This window comes from Carcharhinus amblyrhynchos, unplaced genomic scaffold (genome assembly GCF_965287045.1).
Source record: "Carcharhinus amblyrhynchos unplaced genomic scaffold, sCarAmb.v2.hapA chromosome_234, whole genome shotgun sequence".
Taxonomy (NCBI): domain Eukaryota; kingdom Metazoa; phylum Chordata; class Chondrichthyes; order Carcharhiniformes; family Carcharhinidae; genus Carcharhinus; species Carcharhinus amblyrhynchos.
The window spans coordinates 120,001-140,867 of NW_027649974.1; the positions used below are offsets into that span (position 1 = coordinate 120,001).

Genomic DNA, 20,867 nt, shown 5'->3' on the forward strand with positions numbered 1-20,867 from the left:
AGAGCAGCTGACTGGGGAAGAGGACACACTCCTCTGGGGTTCAGGAGTGTCATCCTGAGCCAGCTTCACCATCCCATCCTGGCTGAACTTTACCATGGCCACCCAGGAGTGGCAAACTGAAGATCCTCCCAGTTCCCATGTCTGGTGGCCAGGTATAGATACAGATATTTACTCGTGGGTCAGTGTGGGTAATATCAACAAGGGCAGAGCTATCACCAATGTCCAATCTTCACACTTGGGAATGGCCAGGATGGCCGTAGATGTGACTGTACATAGACCGTGCTGGACCATTCCTGGGACCCATGTTCCTGATAATGGCAGATGTTGATACAAAATGAATGGCCATACACAGGGTGAGTGAATCAAACACAAGGAACAGAGTGGAGAAACTTCACGCCTCTTTCTTCACACCCGGGATCCCGCAGGTGTTTGTTTCTGAAAATGCACCACCCTTCATCAGCCAGCAATTAGATGAAGTTAAACAGAATTTAACACGTTAGGACAGAGCCATATTACCCGTCATCCAATGGCCTGGCAGAAAGAGAGGCCCAAACAGTAAAAGCAGGTTCAGAAAACCAACCCATAGTCTCACTGGACACCAAGCCACCCAGATCCATCTTTAATTATAGGGCTAAACCCCACCCTTCCCTCCACCCCCACTCCCCACCACCCTTCAAAAGCTGGAATAGCCCCAGCTGAGTTGCTTATGGGAAGAAATCCCCGCCCAAGGGTAAGCCTGATCCTCCCGTGGGTGGGACATTGGTAAGATATCTAGATGCTCAGTGCTGATCACACCGTCTGGGAGAGGTACTATTAGTAAAGGTTATTAGGACAGAATCATCACAATAAACCCGTGTGGTGATGAGGCACGTCTCAGTCTGGAACAGGGTCATTTCTTATTAAGTCCACTTGGGACATACCATCCTATGGGATGCTTGATTCAACTGCGAGTCACAAAGCCATCCAAATCTGATCCACCTCTATCAAATCTCCCCTCATTCTTCTACACTCCAGGGAATAAAGTCCTCACCTATTCAATCTCTCTCTGTAACTCAGCTTCTCAAGTCCTGGCATCATCCTTGTGAACCTTCTCTGCACTCTTTCAACCTTATTTACATCCTTCCTGTAATTAGGTGACCAAAACTGTACACAATACTCTAAATTCAGCCTGACCAATGCCTTATATAACCTTACCATAACACTCCAACTTTTATACTCGATACTCCGATTTATCGAGTTATCAAAGTTGTGCCTGAAAAATCAATTCCCAGCACAGCGGGAGCTTTGGAAAGAACTCCTGGCACTCCGGCTCCTGCTCTCCATCTCTGCCAGTGGGAACCTCGGAGTCTGGAATGGACACAGCAGGCTTTGCCCGCTAGACCACATTGTCACCCGATAACGGGAAATCGAGCCACGAGGCTCATGGTGGGAGAGGCGAGCTCCGGTCTGCTGAACCTCACTCACTTCCCAGGCTGAGCAGGAGAAACCGGGCCCAGCATTGAAACTTTAAAAAAGGCTTCCAAAGAGATCAGCTCTCGGCCGTTACTCAGACCTTGAGGGGGGGGGAGGAGGGTGCACTGACTTCAAACAGGTTCCTGAGTTGGACATACACAAATATAAACTACTGAAATGAGGCCTGTGAAATCTGCCCACACAGGGAGCTCCACAGAGTGCAAGCTGCAGAGAGTGAAGCACGGAGAGCTGGGGTAAGTGTGTGGGAGTTTAGTGACGTGGATGGAGATGTATTGCTGTGCCTTGTGTCCCTTACTGCCCAGTCCCTTACGACCAGGTCCAGCACCCAGACGTTTCAGTTCAGAAAGTGATGTAGCACCAACGGAAGCAGCTGATGGGTGAGAAAATCCTTGGAAGGAACACTGAGGGCATCTTCTGATCACCCCGTGCTGATGTGATAGCTTCAGGAAGGCTTCCCGAGGTAGTTAACGTTCTGGGGACCCAGGTTCAAACCCCATCACCACAGCGGATGGAATTTGAATTGAATAGTAAAAAAAAATCCAGACTTAAAAATCTATTGATGACCATAAGACCATATTTGATCGTTGAAAGAGCCCATTTTGTTCACTGATGTCCTTCAGGTCAGGAAATCTGCTGGGGGGGGTGTGAGGACCAAAGCAAAGGTGAATGAACTGAGGTGGAACTGGAGAGCAGGACAGTAAGACTCAGAGAAAGAGCAGACACGGTGTGGCTGCTAATCAAAGAGGCCCCGACAGACTGAAATGCATTTGTTTCGATGCAAGGAGTGGTACAGGTAAGGCAGATGGACTTAGAACTTGGATTTGTACTTGGAACTGTGATGTTGTTACTGTTACAGAGATATGGTTAGGGGAAGGAGGGGAATGACAGGGGTGGGACATTTTCACTACTGGTTAAGGGGAATATCACAGCTGTACCTCAGAGGACTCATACAGCAAGGCAATATTTGTAGAGTTCAGAAATTTAAAAAAAATGCGTAGTCACAATAATCTGGGTTTACTATTGGCTGCCCAACAGCCGTGGTAGACAGAGGAACAGATGTGAAGGCAGATTTTCACAAGGTATAAAAGGAACAAGTTTGTTGCAATGCAAGATTTTATATTCCCCGAAATTGACTGGGACTCACTTTGTGTTCAGTGCTTGGATGGGGCAGAGTTTTTCAGGAGAATCCAGGATGGCTTCTTGAAACATTATCCAGATAGTCCAACAAGGGAAGGGCTGTACTGGACCTGGGATTGGGGAATCAGCCTGGCCCAGCAGTTGACATTTCAGTAGGGGAGCAGTTCAGGAGCAGTGATCAGAATTCAGTAAGGTTTGAAGCAGTGATGGATGAAGACAAGTATAGTCCTCAAATTAAGGTACTGAATTGGGGGAAAGCTAATCAGAAAAAAAAACTGTCGGGAACTGAAGAATGTGGATTGGGGTGGGCAGATTTTTGAGGGCAAATTCACAATTGGCATGTGGGAGGCTTTAAGTCTAAATTGATAGCAATTAATGACCAGAACATTCCTGTAAGGATAAAGGGTAGGTATGGCAAATTTCAGGAACCTTGCCTAATGAGAGATATTGAGAGCCTAGTCAAATGGAAAAAAAAATGTCAAAACTAGGAGGCTGGGAAGGCAAAACAATTGTGGAATACAAGGAAAGTAAAAATAAATTTTAGCAAAAAGTGAAGAGAGCTAAAAGGGGTCACGAAAATTCTTTGGCCGCTGAATAGAGAAAACTCCCAAGATGTTTTAAACATATACAAAGGGCAAGAGGGTAGCCAGGGAGAGGGTTGGCACAGTCAAAGGTGGTGAGGGAATCTGTGTGTGGAGCCAGGAAAATGGGTGAGGAATTAAATGAATACTTTGTGTCAATGTTCACTAAAGAGAAGGACTTGGTGAATGATGAGTCAGGGGAGGGGGTTTGAGTCATGTTGAGGTTAAAAAAAGATTCTTGTGAAACATTAATGTAGACAATTCCCCATGGTCTGATGGGATATACCCCATCATACGGAGAGAGGCAAGGTAGGAAATCGCAGGAGACTTGACAGAAGTTTTTTGTTTCCTCACTGGCTACAGGGGAAGAGTAAGAGAATTGGAGAATAGCCAACGTTTGTTTAGGAAGAATAACGAGCATAATCCAGGTATGTACAGGCCAGTGAGTCTCACATCAGTGGTGAAATTATTGAAGAGGATCCTTCCAGACAGGTTTTAATCCCATTTGGGAATAAGCAGACTCATAAGCGAGAGGCAATGCGGTGTATTGAAGACAAGACTGTGTCTCACTAAGAAGGTGAAGTTTTTCGAGGAAGAGATGAAGATGGTTGATGAGGTGAGGGCAATTGCTGTTGTTTACATGAAGTTCAGTAAATCCTCTGACAAGGTCCCTCATGGCAGAATGGTACAGAAGGTGAAGTCGGATGGGATCAGAGGTGAGCCGGCAAGGTGGATACAAAACTGGACTTGTCATAAAAGACAGAGGGTAGCTGTGGAAGGGTGCATTTCTGAGCAGAGTGTTGTGACCAGTGACCTTCCTCAGAGATCAGTGCTGGGACATTTTCATTTTGTAATATATAACTACTATCTATCAATCTGTCTGCCTATTTATCTACCTATCTATCCATCTGACCATCTGACCATCTGACCATCCGTCCATCTATCCATCCATCCATCATCCATCCATTCATCCATCATCCATCCATCCATCCATCCATCATCCATCCATCAATCCATCCATCCATCCATCCATCCATCCATCCATCATCCATCCATCATCCATCCATCCATCATCCATCCATCCCTCCATCTATCCATCCATCATCCATCTATCCATCCATCATCCATCCATCCATCCATCCATCATCCATCCGTCATGAGGCCCATAGGACTTCATAGGAGGTCCTATGAGGAGAGGCTGAGGGATTTGGGGTTGTTTTCGCTGGAAAGAAGGAGGCTAAGAGGGGATCTTATTGAAACATATAAGATGATTAGAGGTTTAGATAGGGTGGACAGTGATAGCCTTTTTCCTCGGATGGAGAAAGCTAGCACGAGGGGGCATGACTTTAAATTAAGGGGGGGTTGTTATAGGACGGATGTCAGGGGTAGGTTCTTTACCCAGAGGGTGGTGAGGGATTGGAATGCCCTGCCTGCTGCAGTTGTAAATGTGCCTAGTTTGGGGGCATTTAAGAGATCCGTGGATAGGTTTATGGACGACAAGGGTTTGGTTTAGGTTAGTGGGTCATTGTTTTGTAACTGGTCGGCGCAACATCGTGGGCCGAAGGGCCTGTTCTGCGCTGTAATGTTCTATGTTCTATCATCCATCCATCCATCCATCATCCATCCATCCATCCATCCATCCATCATCCATCCATCCATCCATCCATCATCCATCCATCCATCCATCATCCACCCATCCATCCATCATCCATCCATCCATCCATCCATCACCCATCCATCCATCCGTCATCCATCCATCATCCATTCATCATCGATCCATCATCCACCCACCCACCCATCATCCAGCCATCCATCATCCATCTATCCATCATCCATCCATCCATCCATCATCCATCCATCCATCCATCCACCCATCATCCATCCATCCATCCATCCATCACCCATCCATCCATCCGTCATCCATCCATCATCCATTCATCATCGATCCATCATCCACCCACCCACCCATCATCCAGCCATCCATCATCCATCTATCCATCATCCATCCATCCATCCATCATCCATCCATCCATCCATCCACCCATCATCCATCCATCCATCATCCATCCATCCATCCACCCATCATCCATCCATCCATCCATCATCCATCATCCATCCACCCATCATCCATCCATCCATCATCCATCTATCCATCCACCCATCATCCATCCATCCATCCATCCATCCATCCATCATCCATCATCCATCCATCCATCCATCCATCATCCATCCATCCATCCATCCATCATCCATCCATCATCCATCCATCCATCCATCCATCATCCATCCATCATCCATCCATCATCCACCCATCATCCATCCATCCATCCATCATCCATCATCCATCCATCCATCCATCATCCATCCATCCATCCATCCATCATCCACCCATCATCCATCCATCCATCATCCATCCATCCATCATCCATCCATCCATCCATCATCCATCCATCATCCATCCATCCATCCATCATCCACCCATCATCCATCCATCATCCATCTATCCATCCATCATCCATCCATCCATCCATCCATCATCCATCCATCCATCCATCATCCATCCATCATCCATCCATCCATCATCCATCCACCCATCATCCATCCATCCATCCATCATCCATCCATCCATCCATCATCCATCCATCCATCCATCATCCATCATCCATCCATCATCCATCCATCCATCATCCATCCACCCATCATCCATCCACCCATCCATCATCCATCCATCATCCATCCATCCATCCATCCATCCATCCATCATCCATCCATCCATCCATCATCCATCCACCCATCATCCATCCATCCATCCATCATCCATCCATCATCCATCCATCCATCCATCCATCATCCATCCATCATCCATCCATCCATCCATCATCCATCCATCATCCATCCATCCATCATCCATCCATCATCCATCCATCCATCCTTCATCCATCCATCCATCCATCCATCCATCATCCATCCATCCATCATCCATCCATCATCCATCCATCCATCCATCATCCATCCATCATCCATCCATCCATCCATCCATCATCCATCCATCATCCACCCACCCATCCATCATCCATCCATCCATCCATCATCCATCCATCCATCCATCCATCATCCATCCATCATCCACCCACCCATCCATCATCCATCCATCCATCCATCATCCATCCATCCATCCATCCATCATCCATCCATCATCCATCCATCCATCCATCCATCCATCCATCCATCATCCATCCATCCATCCATCCATCATCCATCCATCCATCCATCCACCCATCCATCATCCATCCATCCATCCACCCATCCATCATCCATCCATCCATCCATCCATCATCCATCCATCCATCCATCCATCATCCATCCATCCATCCATCCACCCATCATCCATCCATCCATCCACCCATCCATCATCCATCCATCCATCCATCCATCCCTCCATCCACCCATCCATCATCCATCCATCCATCATCCATCCATCCATCCATCATCCATCCATCCATCATCCATCCATCCATCCATCATCCATCCATCCATCCATCCATCATCCATCCATCCTTCCATCATCCATCCATCCATCCATCCATCCATCCATCATCCATTCATCCCTCCATCCACCCGCCCATCCATCCATCGTCCGTCCATCCATCCATTTATGTATATATAGGAACGGATTTGATTTGTAAATGTGCGGACAGCAGACAGAACTACCAACCCAGATATCAGCCTGGAAAACATTTGCTGCACTTCATCTATTGCAAGAATATCCTTCCTCGGACAAGGACCCCCAAACTGCACGCAGTGCTCCAGGTGAGGCCTCACCAACACCCTATACAATTGCAGTGAATCATCTCTATTCCTGTAGTCAAATCCTCTGGCTACAAAGGCCAACATGCCACTTGTGTTCTTTACTGCCTGCTGTACCTGCATACTTACGAACTGATACATGAGGGCTCCAAGGTCTCCCTGTGTGTCCATCCCCCTCAATTTAAACCCATTTAAGTAGTAATCTGTCCTCCTATTTATTCCTACCAAAGTGAGTAACTGCATATTTATCCAAATTATACATCCACTGCCATGCTTATGCCTACATTTAGCCGCCCATACAATGTCAAAGCAGCTCTGCGTCCTTCTCACAGCTCACCCTCCCTCCCAACTTGTGTCATCCTCAAATTTGGAGCTAATATATTTAGTTCACTCTTCCAAATCATTAATACATTATGTGAACAGTTGAGGTCCAAACACTGATCCATGCAGATCCCTAATGGTCACACTGCCAATCAGAGGAAAAAAAGATCCATCTTTACCAACACTTTGTTTCCTCTGTGTTAAACAGATTTCTCTACATCTCAAGATAGAGAGATCAGCCAGATGGTTAATGTATTTTCCTGAAAGGAAGGGATTCTAAAGGGGCGCAGATCAGCTATATATCCAATATCTCTTCCCAAAGGCAGGAAAACGAGAGAGAGCATAGGTTTAAGGTGAGAGGGAAGATACACAATAGGGTCCAGAGGGGCATTTGTTTCACACAGAGGGTGGTGAGTTTCTGGAACTAGTTGTCACAGGTAGTAGTAGAGTCGGGTACAATTTTGTCTTTTAAAAAGTGTTTCAGCAGTTATGTGAGTAAAGTGGCTATCGGGGGATTATGGGCCAAGAGCGACAAAATTGGGACGAGATTAGTCGTTAAAAAAAGGTGGCATGGACAAGTTGGGCTAAAGGACCTGTTTCCATGTTGTAAATGTCTGTCACTCTATCACTCTAAGATATTACCTGCATTCCCCATGATTTCACTTTACATAGAAATCTCTTTTATGAGGCCTTATCACAAGCTATCTGAAGGTCCAAATAAACCACGTGCACTGTTTCTCCTGAGTGAACTGTACCAGTTATATCCTCTAAGAATTCCACTAGATCCGTCAAGCATGATTTCCCCTTTGTAAATACATGCAGACTTTATCTGATTATATCACAGCTTTCCAAGTGCTGAGTTATGATAATAGACTTCGGCTTGTTCCCCTGTGCTGGCAATAGATTCACTGGGATGAGTAAATGTTATCATTGAACATGTATCTGTAAAATGGTGACATGTAGATCAGTCACAGAATAACAACAAAGAGCATCTTATACACAGATGTAGAAAGCTATAATGATAATAGTCACTAATCAGAAACATAAATAACTCCAAGGTTCACAAAGTATATCGTCTTCAACATTTCAAATGCCTGATACATTTTCAGTCTGAAACAAGGCTTCCATTCGCTCTGTAGGTAATCTCAGTGTTAACTCAATGGTGATAAATTGCCAAAGTCTTCCATATGTACCCTGTGGTATCCCCTCTGGGATACTTACATCGAAATATAACTTAGATTTTCTTCACAAGAATAAACACGTAGCGACATTGAAAATATTTATTCCTGGGATTGTTGTGCTGTGGACATCCAACCAATCCATTTAGCGTCTGTATTTGTGACTCCAATTTCATACAATAAAGTATCTGCAACAAATTCAACAACCTGGACCACAACAACTGAATCTTTGTCCTGCAGCTCCAAATTCCTTGACAGCCCAGAGAAGACGTCCTCAACTGGGGTCCAAAGATGTGCGGGTTAGGTTGATTGGCCATGCTAAGAAATTGCCCCTTAGTGTCCAGGGATGTGTAGGTTAGAGGGGATTAGTGGGTATAATATGTAGGGATATGGGGGTAGGGTCTGGGTGGGATTGTGTTCAGTGCAGACTCGATGGGCCGAAGGGCCTCCTTCTGCACTGTAGGGTTCGATGGGGTATGAAAAAAGAAACACAGTTCTTTCAATCTGGCCATACAGATCAGTGTCTGTTTCTCTATGATCTCCCCAATTGCAAAGACATTTATTTTTCTGACCCTTCTGAATGGTCCCCTGAACACGGTTGCTATGGTTATGCTGATGATCCTCCCTATTGACGGGGTGGGGGGAGGCATGGTTACGCAGTGGGCAGCACTGCCGCCTAACAACACCAAGGATGCATGTTTGATTCCCGGTTTGGGGCACCGTTGGTGTGAGGTTTGCACATTCTCCCCATGTCTGCGTGGGTTTCTTCCAGGTGCTCTGCTTTCCTCCAATGAGGTGTGGCTTAGTTGGCTTAGCCATGCTAAATTGCCCCTTAATGTCAGGGGGCATTTGTTAGGTTTATTCCCTGGGTTATGGAGATACGGTCTGGGTGGGATTGTGGTCAGTGCAGACTAGATGGGCTGACTGGCCTCCATCTGCACTGTAGGGATTGTCCGATCTATTCTACCGCCCCTGTCATAGTCTACATCGGGTATAAGAATTCAAAACTTTTTTTGTAATCATTCATGGGACACGGGATCTTGCCTGATCAGTATTTATTGTCCATTCCAACATTCACTGGGAGGACAATTGAGAGTCAAACACGCTGCTGTGGCTCTCGAGTCACACGTCAAGACGACAAATTTCCTTCCCAAAATGCATGTGTGAGCCAGATGGGTTATTCCGACAATTGTTTCATGAACATCCGTAGAATCTTATTTCCAGATATTTCTTATTGAATTCGAATTCCATCTTGGACATGGGTGTGACCATATCATGGACAAGGTGGATCGAAGGGCCTGTTTCCATGCTATTAACCACTATGACTATCAAAATGTGATTAGACAGTTGAATGGGTAAGGTGGGTAGAGAGGGACATGGTTCAAACGTGAGCAATCGGGAGTATCTTAGTGTTCAACGAGATGGAAACGTGTTGTTGCAAAAGGCATGTTTCAATGCTACAAATCTCTATGACTCTATAATTCTATGACTGTAGGGAACCAAATTTGGATTACGACAATGCATTTGTGGTCATTAGTAGAATCTTAAGGCAGATATTTTTTACTCTATTTGAATTTCATTAACAGCTGTGGTGGGATTTGAACACTGGTGCCAAACACTGGTGAATATTGTCTGACATTCTGGATTAACAGTTTAGCAACAATACCAGTCAGTCTTCAACATCCTTGAGACAAGCCTAAGGGCTAAGGCTGCTTTAACACTATCTCGTCGGTCTCTGACACTGTCTTACTGGCCTCACGCTCTCCTATCCCTGACCACTGACCAGATATGGTGAAGATATTTCACGGGGTGTGAGTGCCTCCTGAAACATGGCATCCAATTAACTTTCCTCCTCCCTGATGTGTCTCAGCTTTCCAAGCTCAGGCTTCAGCTGATCGACTCTGAGATGGACTTCATCACGCAACCAACATTTACTGGAGATAAGTTCCCTGGGAACCACATTGTCCACCAGCTCCCACATCATGCAGCTACAATACATCATCTGGCCCTGCATCTCGATCTTATTGGATTAGTTCTAATTTGGCCCCTTTTCCACTTGCTAGTTTCTTTGAGAAAATGTCTCTCTAAATCTCACAGACAGTATCCCATCAGCAAGAATCTAAATCCACTTTCAATCTGTAAAGATGAGAAAGGGTTTTTGCATTAATTTGTGGGAAGTGAGTCTCGCTGGCTGACCAGCATTTATCTCCACCCCTATTTGCTCCTGAATGGTGGTTGTGGGTCGACTGCATTGCTACGGCTATGGATTCACATGGCCACCTCTAGCTGAGAATCTTTTCTTGTCCATCCCAAGTTGCCAGAGAGACATTGAGAGTCAATTATTTCTTTTTTCTCTAATCCCATTACACTTGGCTGCTTCTCTGCTACAAATAAGTGCTCGATAGGCTCCATTATAGTTTCAGGTTTCTTTTATTCTTCTCTTTAAACTATATTTAATCTGAGAATTCTAAAAGTTCTCGTGTCTTTCTGTTTCTTTGAAGTTTCTTGGCAAATTTGAGAAGCCTCTTCGAACCCAGAAACTTTGCAAAATTGTTAAAATAACTTCCTCCCTTAGTTTATTTTAAAGATTTAAGAATGCGCAGATCCCTTCTTTTGGAATATGTTATTTATTTAAGATTGTTTAGAACCCAGACACGAGAATGATGGACTGTTCAAACCCCTCAGTTGGTTTGCTTTAAAAATATAATTCTGTTCAGATCCAGGACAAGACTCCAAACTGTTATGATGCAAGGTTAATTCCCTTTTATTTTGAAACATTATCTGCTACAATTATAGCACAGGAAGGTGTGAACTGTTTTTAATTAACATCAGAGTTTCATCAATATAAAGACCAGACACTCGCTTTAAGTGAACAATTAACAAGGTATTTTATTTAAATAAGCAAGAAGTTCAACTAAATAAGTGACATATTAATTGAGGTACGGTTCAAGTAAAATGCTATTCAAATAATACAAAGAACATTCAATACCAAAACAATAATAATGGATTTTGAGTGACGCTCAAATGACTGATACAACCAGGCTTGATGGAATTCGGAACTTGTTTGAATTATTCTGTAGTTGCCTGCTGTCTGTAATGTCTTTCTGATTCAGCATCTCTCTGTTAGAGAGCTGGATAATTCTCTTAACTACTACTTAAAATGGCAGGCCTGGAGCTCTACTCCATAGATGAATGGTAGCTTTTGACTGACTGCACTGGCCTCTGGATACGGTCACAAGATGTTCTTCTAATGGGTGTTGCTTTGGTCTTTCATATTTAAAATGACCTTACAATACTCAGACACTTCAAGGCCTCTTTCTTGCTACCTGTCTCTACCTCTGTCACTGTTGCTCCCATTGCCTCTTTCTCTTTTTCTCTTTCTGTCTCTCTCTCTCTCTGTCATTATTTCTGTCTCTGTGAGGCTGTTTGTTGATTTAAAGTTTGAATATCCAGTAACAAGAGATGAGGATATCGTGGCTATAATTTCCTCTCAGGTGTAATCAATTGAAGAATTGTAGTAAAGGGAAACTTCAACATTTGATTAAGCTGCTGTCTGAAGTGAGACTGTGTTATGGCATAAATCACAGTGTTTGTGCAGCAACTAAGGAGCTGTAACATGAAACCCAATTCCATAACAAAAGCATCTAACCATACTGATTGAGAGCCCAAATAATACAGCCGACTCCATACAGAATAAACCATTAATATTGACCATAAAAGGATGAAATTGGCTGAGATAACAAACAGTAAAATGATGGATTTCCTTCGACTCTCCATCTCTGGGTCTCTGGGATTCTCCCCACTGCTATGAGCCCGGAGTCTCCTGCGGGCTCTGCTGCTCACTAAAATGTGTCTGACAGTGAGTACATTGAGCAGCAGAATCAGGATGAATGGGACAGTCGGGGTTAGAATGTAGTGGAGAAACTCGATCGTCCCCCAAACCGGAGATTCCACAACATCCCATAGGAAATTACAAAACCAGGGGTCATTCCTCAGCTGATATTCATTTAATAACATAAAATACCAGAAAATGTTCTTTAAACAGCTCAGCACAGTCACTGTTCCCAGAACCACAGTCGCCGTTTTCTCAGTGCAATATTTAATTTTCAGCTTGGGGCAGCGAATGGCCACAAATCGATCAAAGGTGAAAGTGACGGTGAACCAGACAGAACAGTCAGTGGCTGCATAAAGCAGGACGGCGTGGATGTTACACACGGGGACCGATTGCAAGAATTCAAACTGTTCAAGATAAGCAATGGGAATGTGTCTCAATATCAGGTCGAGGATAATGACCAGCAGATCCCCCACTGACATGGCCACCAGGTAACGAGTGACACATTTGGACAGACCACAGTTTCTCCTCACCAGGGTCACAATTGTGATTATGTTCGCTGTCAGGAAGGGAAATAAAGAATAAAATTAGATGGCAGCTAGTGGAAGAAGTTATTTAGATTGAGGATGGATGACAGGAAAACAAATGTTTCCGAAAACAATCACTAAAATCTCTGTTTTTTTTAACCAGCATGACTTTTGGAGTGTGAGATGAAAATGGAGCATTGGAAGAAACCCATGGAGACACAGTGAGAAGGTCCAAACTCCATACAAACAGTAACCGAAGCCAGGAATTGAAAGCAGTTTGTGATGCGGAGTCAGCAGTGCTGACCACTGTGTCACCATGTTGCAGTAGGAAGTCGCCCAACACCAGGTTAAATTCCAACAGGTTCATTTGGTAGCACAAGGTACAAGCTTTTGGAGCGCTGTCCCTTCATCAGTTAAGTGGGAGTTCTGTTCACAAACAGGGCATATAAAGACACAAACTCAATTTACAAAATAATGGTTAGAATGAGAGTCTTTACAGTTGAGTGCCTCAAGGATCTGTTCTGGGACCCTTGTTGTTTGTCATTTTCATAAATGACCTGGATGAGGAAGTGGAGGGATGGGTAAGTAAGTTCGCTGATGACACGAAGGTTGGTCGTGTTGTGGATGGTCTGGAAGGATGGCAAAAGTTGCAGCAGGACATAGATAGGATGCAGGACTGGGCGGAGAAGTGGCAGATGGACTTCAACGCAGATAAATGTGTAGTCGTCCATTTTGGCAGAACCAACGGGATGAACGAGTACACTATCAAGGGCAGAAGTCTGAGTAGTGTTGAAGAGCAGAAGGATCTTGGGGTCCGGGTCCACAGGACTCTTAAATCGGCCTCGCAGGTGGAGGAGGTGGTCAAGAAGGCGTATGGTGTACTGGCCTTCATTAATCGAGGGATTGAGTTTAGGAGTCGGGAGGTAATGCTGCAACTTTATAAGACCCTTGTCAGGCCTCATTTAGAGTATTGTGCGCAGTTCTGGTCGCCTCACTATAGGAAAGATGTAGAAGCTATTGAGAGGGTACAGAGGAGATTTACAAGGATGTTGCCTGGACTGGGAGGCATGCCTTATGAAGTTAGGTTGAGGGAGCTGGGACTCTTTTCCCTGGAGAGACGAAGGTTGAGAGGCGACCTGATAGAAGTTTACAAAATGTTGAGAGGAATAGATAGGGTGGACTCTCAGAGGCTATTTCCCCAGGTTGAAATGGTCGCTACGAGAGGACACAGGTTTAAGGTGCGGGGAGGAAAGTACAGAAGTGATGTTAGGGGTAAGTTTTTCACTCAGAGGGTGGTGAGTGAATGGAATCGGCTGCCGTCAGTGGTGGTGGAGGCGAACTCGCTGGCGTCTTTTAAAAGACTTCTGGATGAGTATATGGGGTTTAATGAGATTGAGGGTTATAGATAGGTCTGTAGGTTGGTAGGTGTTGATGTGATCGGCACAACTCGTGGGCCGAAGGGCCTGTTTGTGCTGTAGTGTTCTATGTTCTATGTTCTATGTTATCAAGTCTTAAAGGTACAGACAATGTGAGTGGAGAGAGGGTTAAGCACAGGTTAAAGAGATGTATAATGTCTTCAGCCAGCACGGTTAGTGAGATTTTGCAAGCCCAGGCAAGTCGTGGAGATTACGGATAGTGTGACATCAACACAAGGTCCCCATTGAGGTTGTCCTCATGTGTGTAGAAGTTGGCTATTAATCTTTGTTCAGTGAATCTGTGTCGTGTGTCATGAAGGCCACCTGGAGAAGGCTTACACGAAGATGAGAGACCGAATGCCTGTGACCACTGATGAGTTCCCCAACAGGAAGAGAACACTCTTACCTCATCATTGTTGAGCAGTGTTCATTCATCCGTTGTCATAGAGTCTGCGTGGTCTCCCCAATGTACCATGCCTCAGGACATCCTTTCCTGCAGCTTAGACAACATTGGCCAAGTTGCAAGTGTGTGTACCATCTACCTGGTGGATGGTGTTCTCATGTGAGAAGGCGAATGGGATGCTGGCCTTTATAGCGAGGGGGATAGAATATAAAAGCAGGGAGGTCTTGCTGCAACTGTACAGGGCCCTGGTGAGGCTGCAGCTGGAGTACTGTGTGCAGTTTTGGTCGCCGCACTTGCGGAAGGATATATTGGCCTTGGAGGGAGTGCAGAGGAGGTTCACTCGGCTGATACCGGAGATGAGGGGGTTGGACTATGAAGAGAGACTAAATAGACTGGGTCTGTACTCGTTGGAGTTTAGAAGGATGAGGGGGGATCTTATAAAGACGTATAAGATAATGAAGGGGATGGATAGGGTAGAGGTAGAGAGATTCTTCCCGCTTAGAAAGGATAGCAGGACTAGAGGGCACAGCATCAAGATAAGGTGGGGGGCAGTTTAGATCAGAGTTGAGAAGGAATTTCTTCACTCAAAGGGTGGTGAATGTCTGGAATTCTCTGCCCGTTGAAGTGGTGGAGGCTACCTCGCTGAGTATGTTTAACTCACGGGTAGATAGGTTTCTGATAGGCAAGGGGATTAAGCGTTATGGGGAGAGAGTGGGAAAGTGGAACTGATCCACTTCAGATCAGCCATGATCTTATTGAATGGCGGGGCAGGCTCGAAGGGCTAGATGGCCTACTCCTGCTCCTATTTCTTATGTTGTTATGTGAGATGATGGCATCCGTGTCGATGATCCAGCTTGTCTGTTCACTGTTCACAGGACATCAGTTTAAAAAACAACCCTCTGCAACAACCCTCTGTCTACTGTCATCAAGGCAGTTTTGTCTCCATTTGCCTGCCTCACTCTGGGTTCCGTGAGATTTAACCTTATGCAACAACCTACCATGTGGTACCTTATCAAAAGCCTTGTTAAAGTCGATGTAGACAACATGAACCACACTGCCCTCATCTCCCTTCTTTGTTACCCCTTCAAAAAAAATTATTTGTGAAACGTGATTTTCCATTCACAAAATCATGCTGACTGTCCCTAATCAATCCGTGTGTCTGTAAATTCCTGTCGATCCGGTCTGTTAAGATAGTTCTACCAGCTTTCCCACTACAGATGTGAGGCTCACCAGCCCTTTCTCACTGCAGGCCCTTCTTAACGATTTGTTTCCCTCCAATCTTCAGGTACCTCACCTATGTCTATCGATTATTCAAATATCTCCACTAGGGAACCTACAATTTCCTCCCTAGGCTCCCAAAATGTCCTGAGATACACTTCATCCGATTCCAGGGATTTATTTACCTTGATGCAGTTTAAGGCTTCCAGCACCTCCTTCTCTGATCTATTCAAGCCCATCACAATGTATTTCCCAAGTTACTTCACATCCATGCTTTTCTCAACACTGAAGGGTGGACATTCACGATGGCCACCATCAGCACAAAACAGGAAGAAACAATAATCTTACACTCGATTGGCATGGAATACAAGTACCAGGGTTTGCTTTCAACAGTGGGAGAAAGCTTCAGGGTTCAGTGAATAGCTACCATCCACGGTACCGAATGTATTTGCTGCTGTCCCACTATGGCCTCCAGGACCATGGAAACTCAGCGAACCCTCCCTCAGCAGGAAAGATGTTAATCAGTTCACCAGGTTAGAAAAACTCAAACCAATGCTGGTACAAAGGAAAAGCCAAACAGGCAGCCTGAATGATTATCTTCCAGTGAATCCAATATTATGAAATGCATCATAAGGTTACCCCTGGTAAGAATCTATTCCGGCCTCCCAGGTTGCCTGGAACCACTACAGTTCACCTACCTCCACAACAGGTCCACAGACGATATATCGTTGGCCACAGAGTCAACCCTGGAACACAGACTCTTGTTTACTGACTACATCTCAGTCTTCATCTCCATTATTCCTATGAAACACATGTCCAAAATCTGTGGCCTGGGATTCGGATCCTGCCTCTGGAATTGGATCCTGAACTTCCTAACCCACAGGCAGCAATAAATAAGAATAGTAAACAAGGCCTCCTTCACAATCAACCTCAACAGCAGTGCCCCACAAGGCTGTGTCCTCATCCTTTTACTGTATCCCTTACACACCGATGACCGTGTGGCCAAATACCACTCCAACTTGATTTACAATGTTGCTGATGATAAAACTATAGTGGGTCATAGAACATAGAACATAGAACATTACAGTGCAGAACAGGCCCTTCGGCCCACGATGTTGCGCCGACCAGTTAAAAAACAATGGCCCACTAACCTAAACTAATCCCTTTTTGTCCATAAACCTATCCACCAATCTCTTAAACGCCCCCAAACTAGGCGCATTTACAACTGCAGCAGGCAGGGCATTCCAGTCCCTCACCACCCTCTGGGTAAAGAACCTACCCCTGACATCCATCCTGTAACTACCCCCCTCTTAATTTAAAGCCATGCCTCCTCGTGCTAGATTTCTCCATCAGAGGAAAAAGGCGATCACTATCCACCCTATCTAAACCTCTAATCATCTTATATGTTTCAATAAGATCCCCTCTTAGCCGCCTTCTTTCCAGTGAAAACAACCCCAAATCCCTCAGTCTCTCCTCATAGGACCTCCCCACCATACCAGGCAACATCCTGGTAAACCTCCTCTGCACCCTCTCCAAAGCCTCCACATCCTTCCTGTAATGTGGGGACCAGAACTGCACACAATACTCCAAGTGCGGCCGCACCAGAGTTGTGTACAGTTGCAACATAACGCTACGACTCCTAAATTCAATCCCCCTACCAATAAACGCCAAGGCACCGTACGCCTTCTTAACAACCTTATCTACTTGATTCCCAACTTTCAGGGATCTATCTACACATACACCTAGATCCCTCTGCTCATCCACACTATTCAAAGTCCTCCCGTTAGCCCTATACTCAACACATCTGTTGCTCCTACCAAAGTGAATTACCTCACACTTCTCCGCATTAAACTCCATCTCAAACAATGATGAAACAGAGTACAGGAATGAGATAGAGAACCTGGTGAACTGGTGCAGCAACAATAACCTCACCTTCAATTTCAACAAAGCAAAGGAGATAGGCAGCATCTTCAAGAAGCAGAGTAGAGTACGTATACCTGTTCACATCAATGGGATGAAGTTGATTCTGTGGCCTGTTGACTGGGTGGGTGATTAGCAGTGAACTGGTGTTATACGTTGAGGGCTAAAGGATTCAATCATTTGCGCACGATGGAATAGCGTTTGAGCTCACAAGTCTATGGAAATTCACAGCACACAGAAGACATCCTAGCCCAAAGGCCCTGAGACAGTTGTCAGTGGCTGGAAGAATTAATAACTGGATACAGAGATTCGACAGAAACAACAAGAGCAGCAAACCATGTACAGTAAATGACAAGAAAATCAATAAGTTAAACAGCGTTTCTAGAATTAGGAACTGGGCACAGGGGACAGGACTTCACAATCTCACTCTTCCCCAAGCTGCAAAATCCCACTCATGTTCAACAGACCTTTCCATGCTCGCCTCTCCTCTGACCGATTCCCGTGGTGGTCCGGCCAATTCCAGCCAGGAACTTACCTGGAAGACCAACAATCGCCAGGAGGGGGTAGTATAAGCATTGGATCGCCTTCAGTAGACATTGAACCCGATCAGCTGATGTCAACCACCAGCCATCTGAAGAAAACTCAGAAAACCACAGGAGAAAGCTCTTGTCTTTGGGCAGAACATTCCAGTCCGTTCTCCTCAGACTCTGATCCATTGTTGGAACATTCCATTCCATTGTTCCCGGATTCTGATCCGTTGTTGGAACATTCCATTCCATTGTTCCCAGATTCTGATTTCCCCTCTCCCTCCCTCTCTCTCCACAGCCACTGATCTCTGTCAGTGTCGGAGTTGTTGCTCCCACTGACTCAATGGGACAACACATTGAACGGATTCCCTTATTAATAGAAGAGGGAAAACCCTCCAGACACACTAATCAGATCCATGGAGACTCACATCAGTTACAGTCACTAAACAAACAGTTCAATTAACCCCATCAATCCAACACTTCTCACTTCACAATAGAATAGAACATGTATTTAACCTGGATAATGGTGGAGACTCACTGAGATCGGGACAAGTGGAAACAGTGGAGACACTGGCCATAAACTTTCAATCTTCCCAATTCTTCCAAAATTCATTTTATGGGATGTGGGTATGGCTGTCTAATCCCTGCATTTATTGGGCATCCCTTGCTTTCCTTAGGAATGTGGTGATGCGCTCCCTTTTTGAACCATTGCAGACTGTCCATTTACATAAGAACAAAAGAACGTAAGAAATAGGAGCAGGAGTAGGCCATCTAGCCCTTCGAGCCTGCCCCGCCATTCAATAACATCATGGCTGATCTGAAGTGGATCAGTTCCACTTCCCCGCTTTCTCTCCATAATCCTGAATTCCCCTGTCTATCAGAAACCTATCTACCCGTGACTTAAATATATTTAGCGAGGCAGCCTCCACCACTTCAACGGGCAGAGAATTCCAGAGATTCACCACCCTTTGAGTGAAGAAGTTCCTTCTCAACTCCGTTCTAAACCCCCCCTTATCTTCAGGCTGTGCCCTCTAGTCCTGCTATCCTTTCTAAGCGGGAAGAATCTCCTTACCTCTACCCGATCCATCTCCTCCATTATCTTATACGTCTCTATTTTACAGTATTTTACAGTAATTCTACAGTGCTGCAGCAGGACATAGGCAAAGAGAAGGGGAAAAGGAACGTAGTAGTGATTGGGGATAGTGGGGTGAAGGGTATTGACACTGTCCTTTGTCACAATGACAAAGTGCACAGAAGGGTGTGTTGTCTGCCTGGTGCTCGGGTCCGGGATGTCACATCTGAGCTGCAGAGGAACCTGGAGTGGGAGGGTGAGAATCCGGTCGTTGTGGTTCATGTGGGTGCCAACGATGTAGGCAAAATGCGAACTGAGGGTCTGGGGAGGGAGTATGAAAAGCTGGGAATGGAATTAAAAAGTAGAACCGACAAGGTGGTTATCTCTGGGCTACTGCCTGAACCGAGTGCAGACGGGCGTAAGGTTGATAAGATTAAGGAAGTGAATGGGTGGCTCAGGGATTGGTGTGGGAGGAATGGGTTTGAATTTATGGGGCATTGGCACCAGTATTGGGGTAGGTGGGACCTGTTCGGGCAGGATGGGGTTAGTCTGAACCGTGCTGGGACCAGAGTGCTGGCGAATCGAGTAAAGAGGACTGTAGACAGGGCTTTAAACTAATTAGGGGGGGGGAGGGTGCGAGGGTAGGTGACCTTACGAGGTCTAAAGTTAAGGAGAGGGTACAGGTAAGGGAAGAGGCCGAGGATGTCCCAATAATAGAGGGAGTAGGGGGCGTGAGTATAGTTGGTGGCGTTGCGGCAAATAGGGTCCAGGTGAAGGCTGGGATGAAAACACTTTATCTGAATGCACGAAGCATTCGGAATAAAGTGGATGAGCTGGTGGAGCAGATCGACACAAATGGATATGATCTGGTGGCCATTACAGAGACGTGGCTGCAGGGTGACAGGGACTGGGAGCTGAATGTACAGGGTTATCAAGTGTTTAGGAAGGATAGGCGGGAGGGAAAAGGGGGGGGCGTAGCTCTGCTGATTAAGGATAGCATCAGGGTGGTAGCAAGGGATGATATTGGAGCCAAGGAGCAGAGGGTGGAATCGTTGTGGGTGGAGATTAGGAACAGCAAAGGGAGGAAGACGCTGGTGGGTGTCGTCCATAGGCCCCCGAATAATGATCTGGAGGTGGGGCGGGCTGTTAACGCGCAAATAAGTGCAGCGTGCAGGAATGGGACAGCCGTAGTTATAGGGGATTTCAATCTGCATATTGATTGGTTGACCCACGTTGGACGCGGTGGGCTCGAGGAGGAGTTCTTGGAATGCTGCCGGGATAGTTTCCTTGAACAGTGTGTGTTGGAGCTGATGAGGGAGCGAGCTATCTTGGATCTGGTGTTATGTAATGAAGCGGGTAGAATTAGGGACCTTGTGGTGAAGGATCCTCTTGGGGAGAGTGATCATTGTATGGTGGAGTTTCTGGTGCAGATGGAGGAGGAGAAAGTGGGTTCCCG

The 20,867-nt window shown here is 45.6% G+C and overlaps 1 protein-coding gene across 1 annotated transcript; it reads right to left on the reverse strand.

Annotated features, from left to right (window-relative positions):
• Positions 1 to 11,974: 11,974 nt before the first annotated feature.
• LOC145338914 (putative G-protein coupled receptor 139) lies at positions 11,975 to 18,591 on the reverse strand. The gene is made up of 2 exons (XM_080183307.1): positions 18,348 to 18,591; positions 11,975 to 12,888 (listed from the first exon to the last, which is right to left on the reverse strand). Exons 1-2 carry the CDS (start codon positions 18,589 to 18,591, stop codon positions 11,975 to 11,977), a joined length of 1,158 nt encoding a protein of 385 aa, XP_080039433.1.
• Between the last annotated feature and the right edge of the window lie 2,276 nt (positions 18,592 to 20,867).

What these genes read in the sequence shown, in the direction of transcription:
- LOC145338914 (XM_080183307.1), bottom strand. Translation starts at nt 18,591, where the DNA reads ATGGAATGGAATGTTCCAACAACGGATCAGAATCCGGGAACAATGGAA. An exon ending in GGCGATTGTTGGTCTTCCAG is followed by an intron (nt 12,889 to 18,347) that starts GTAAGTTCCTGG and finishes CCTTCCTGACAG; the next exon opens with CGAACATAATCACAATTGTG.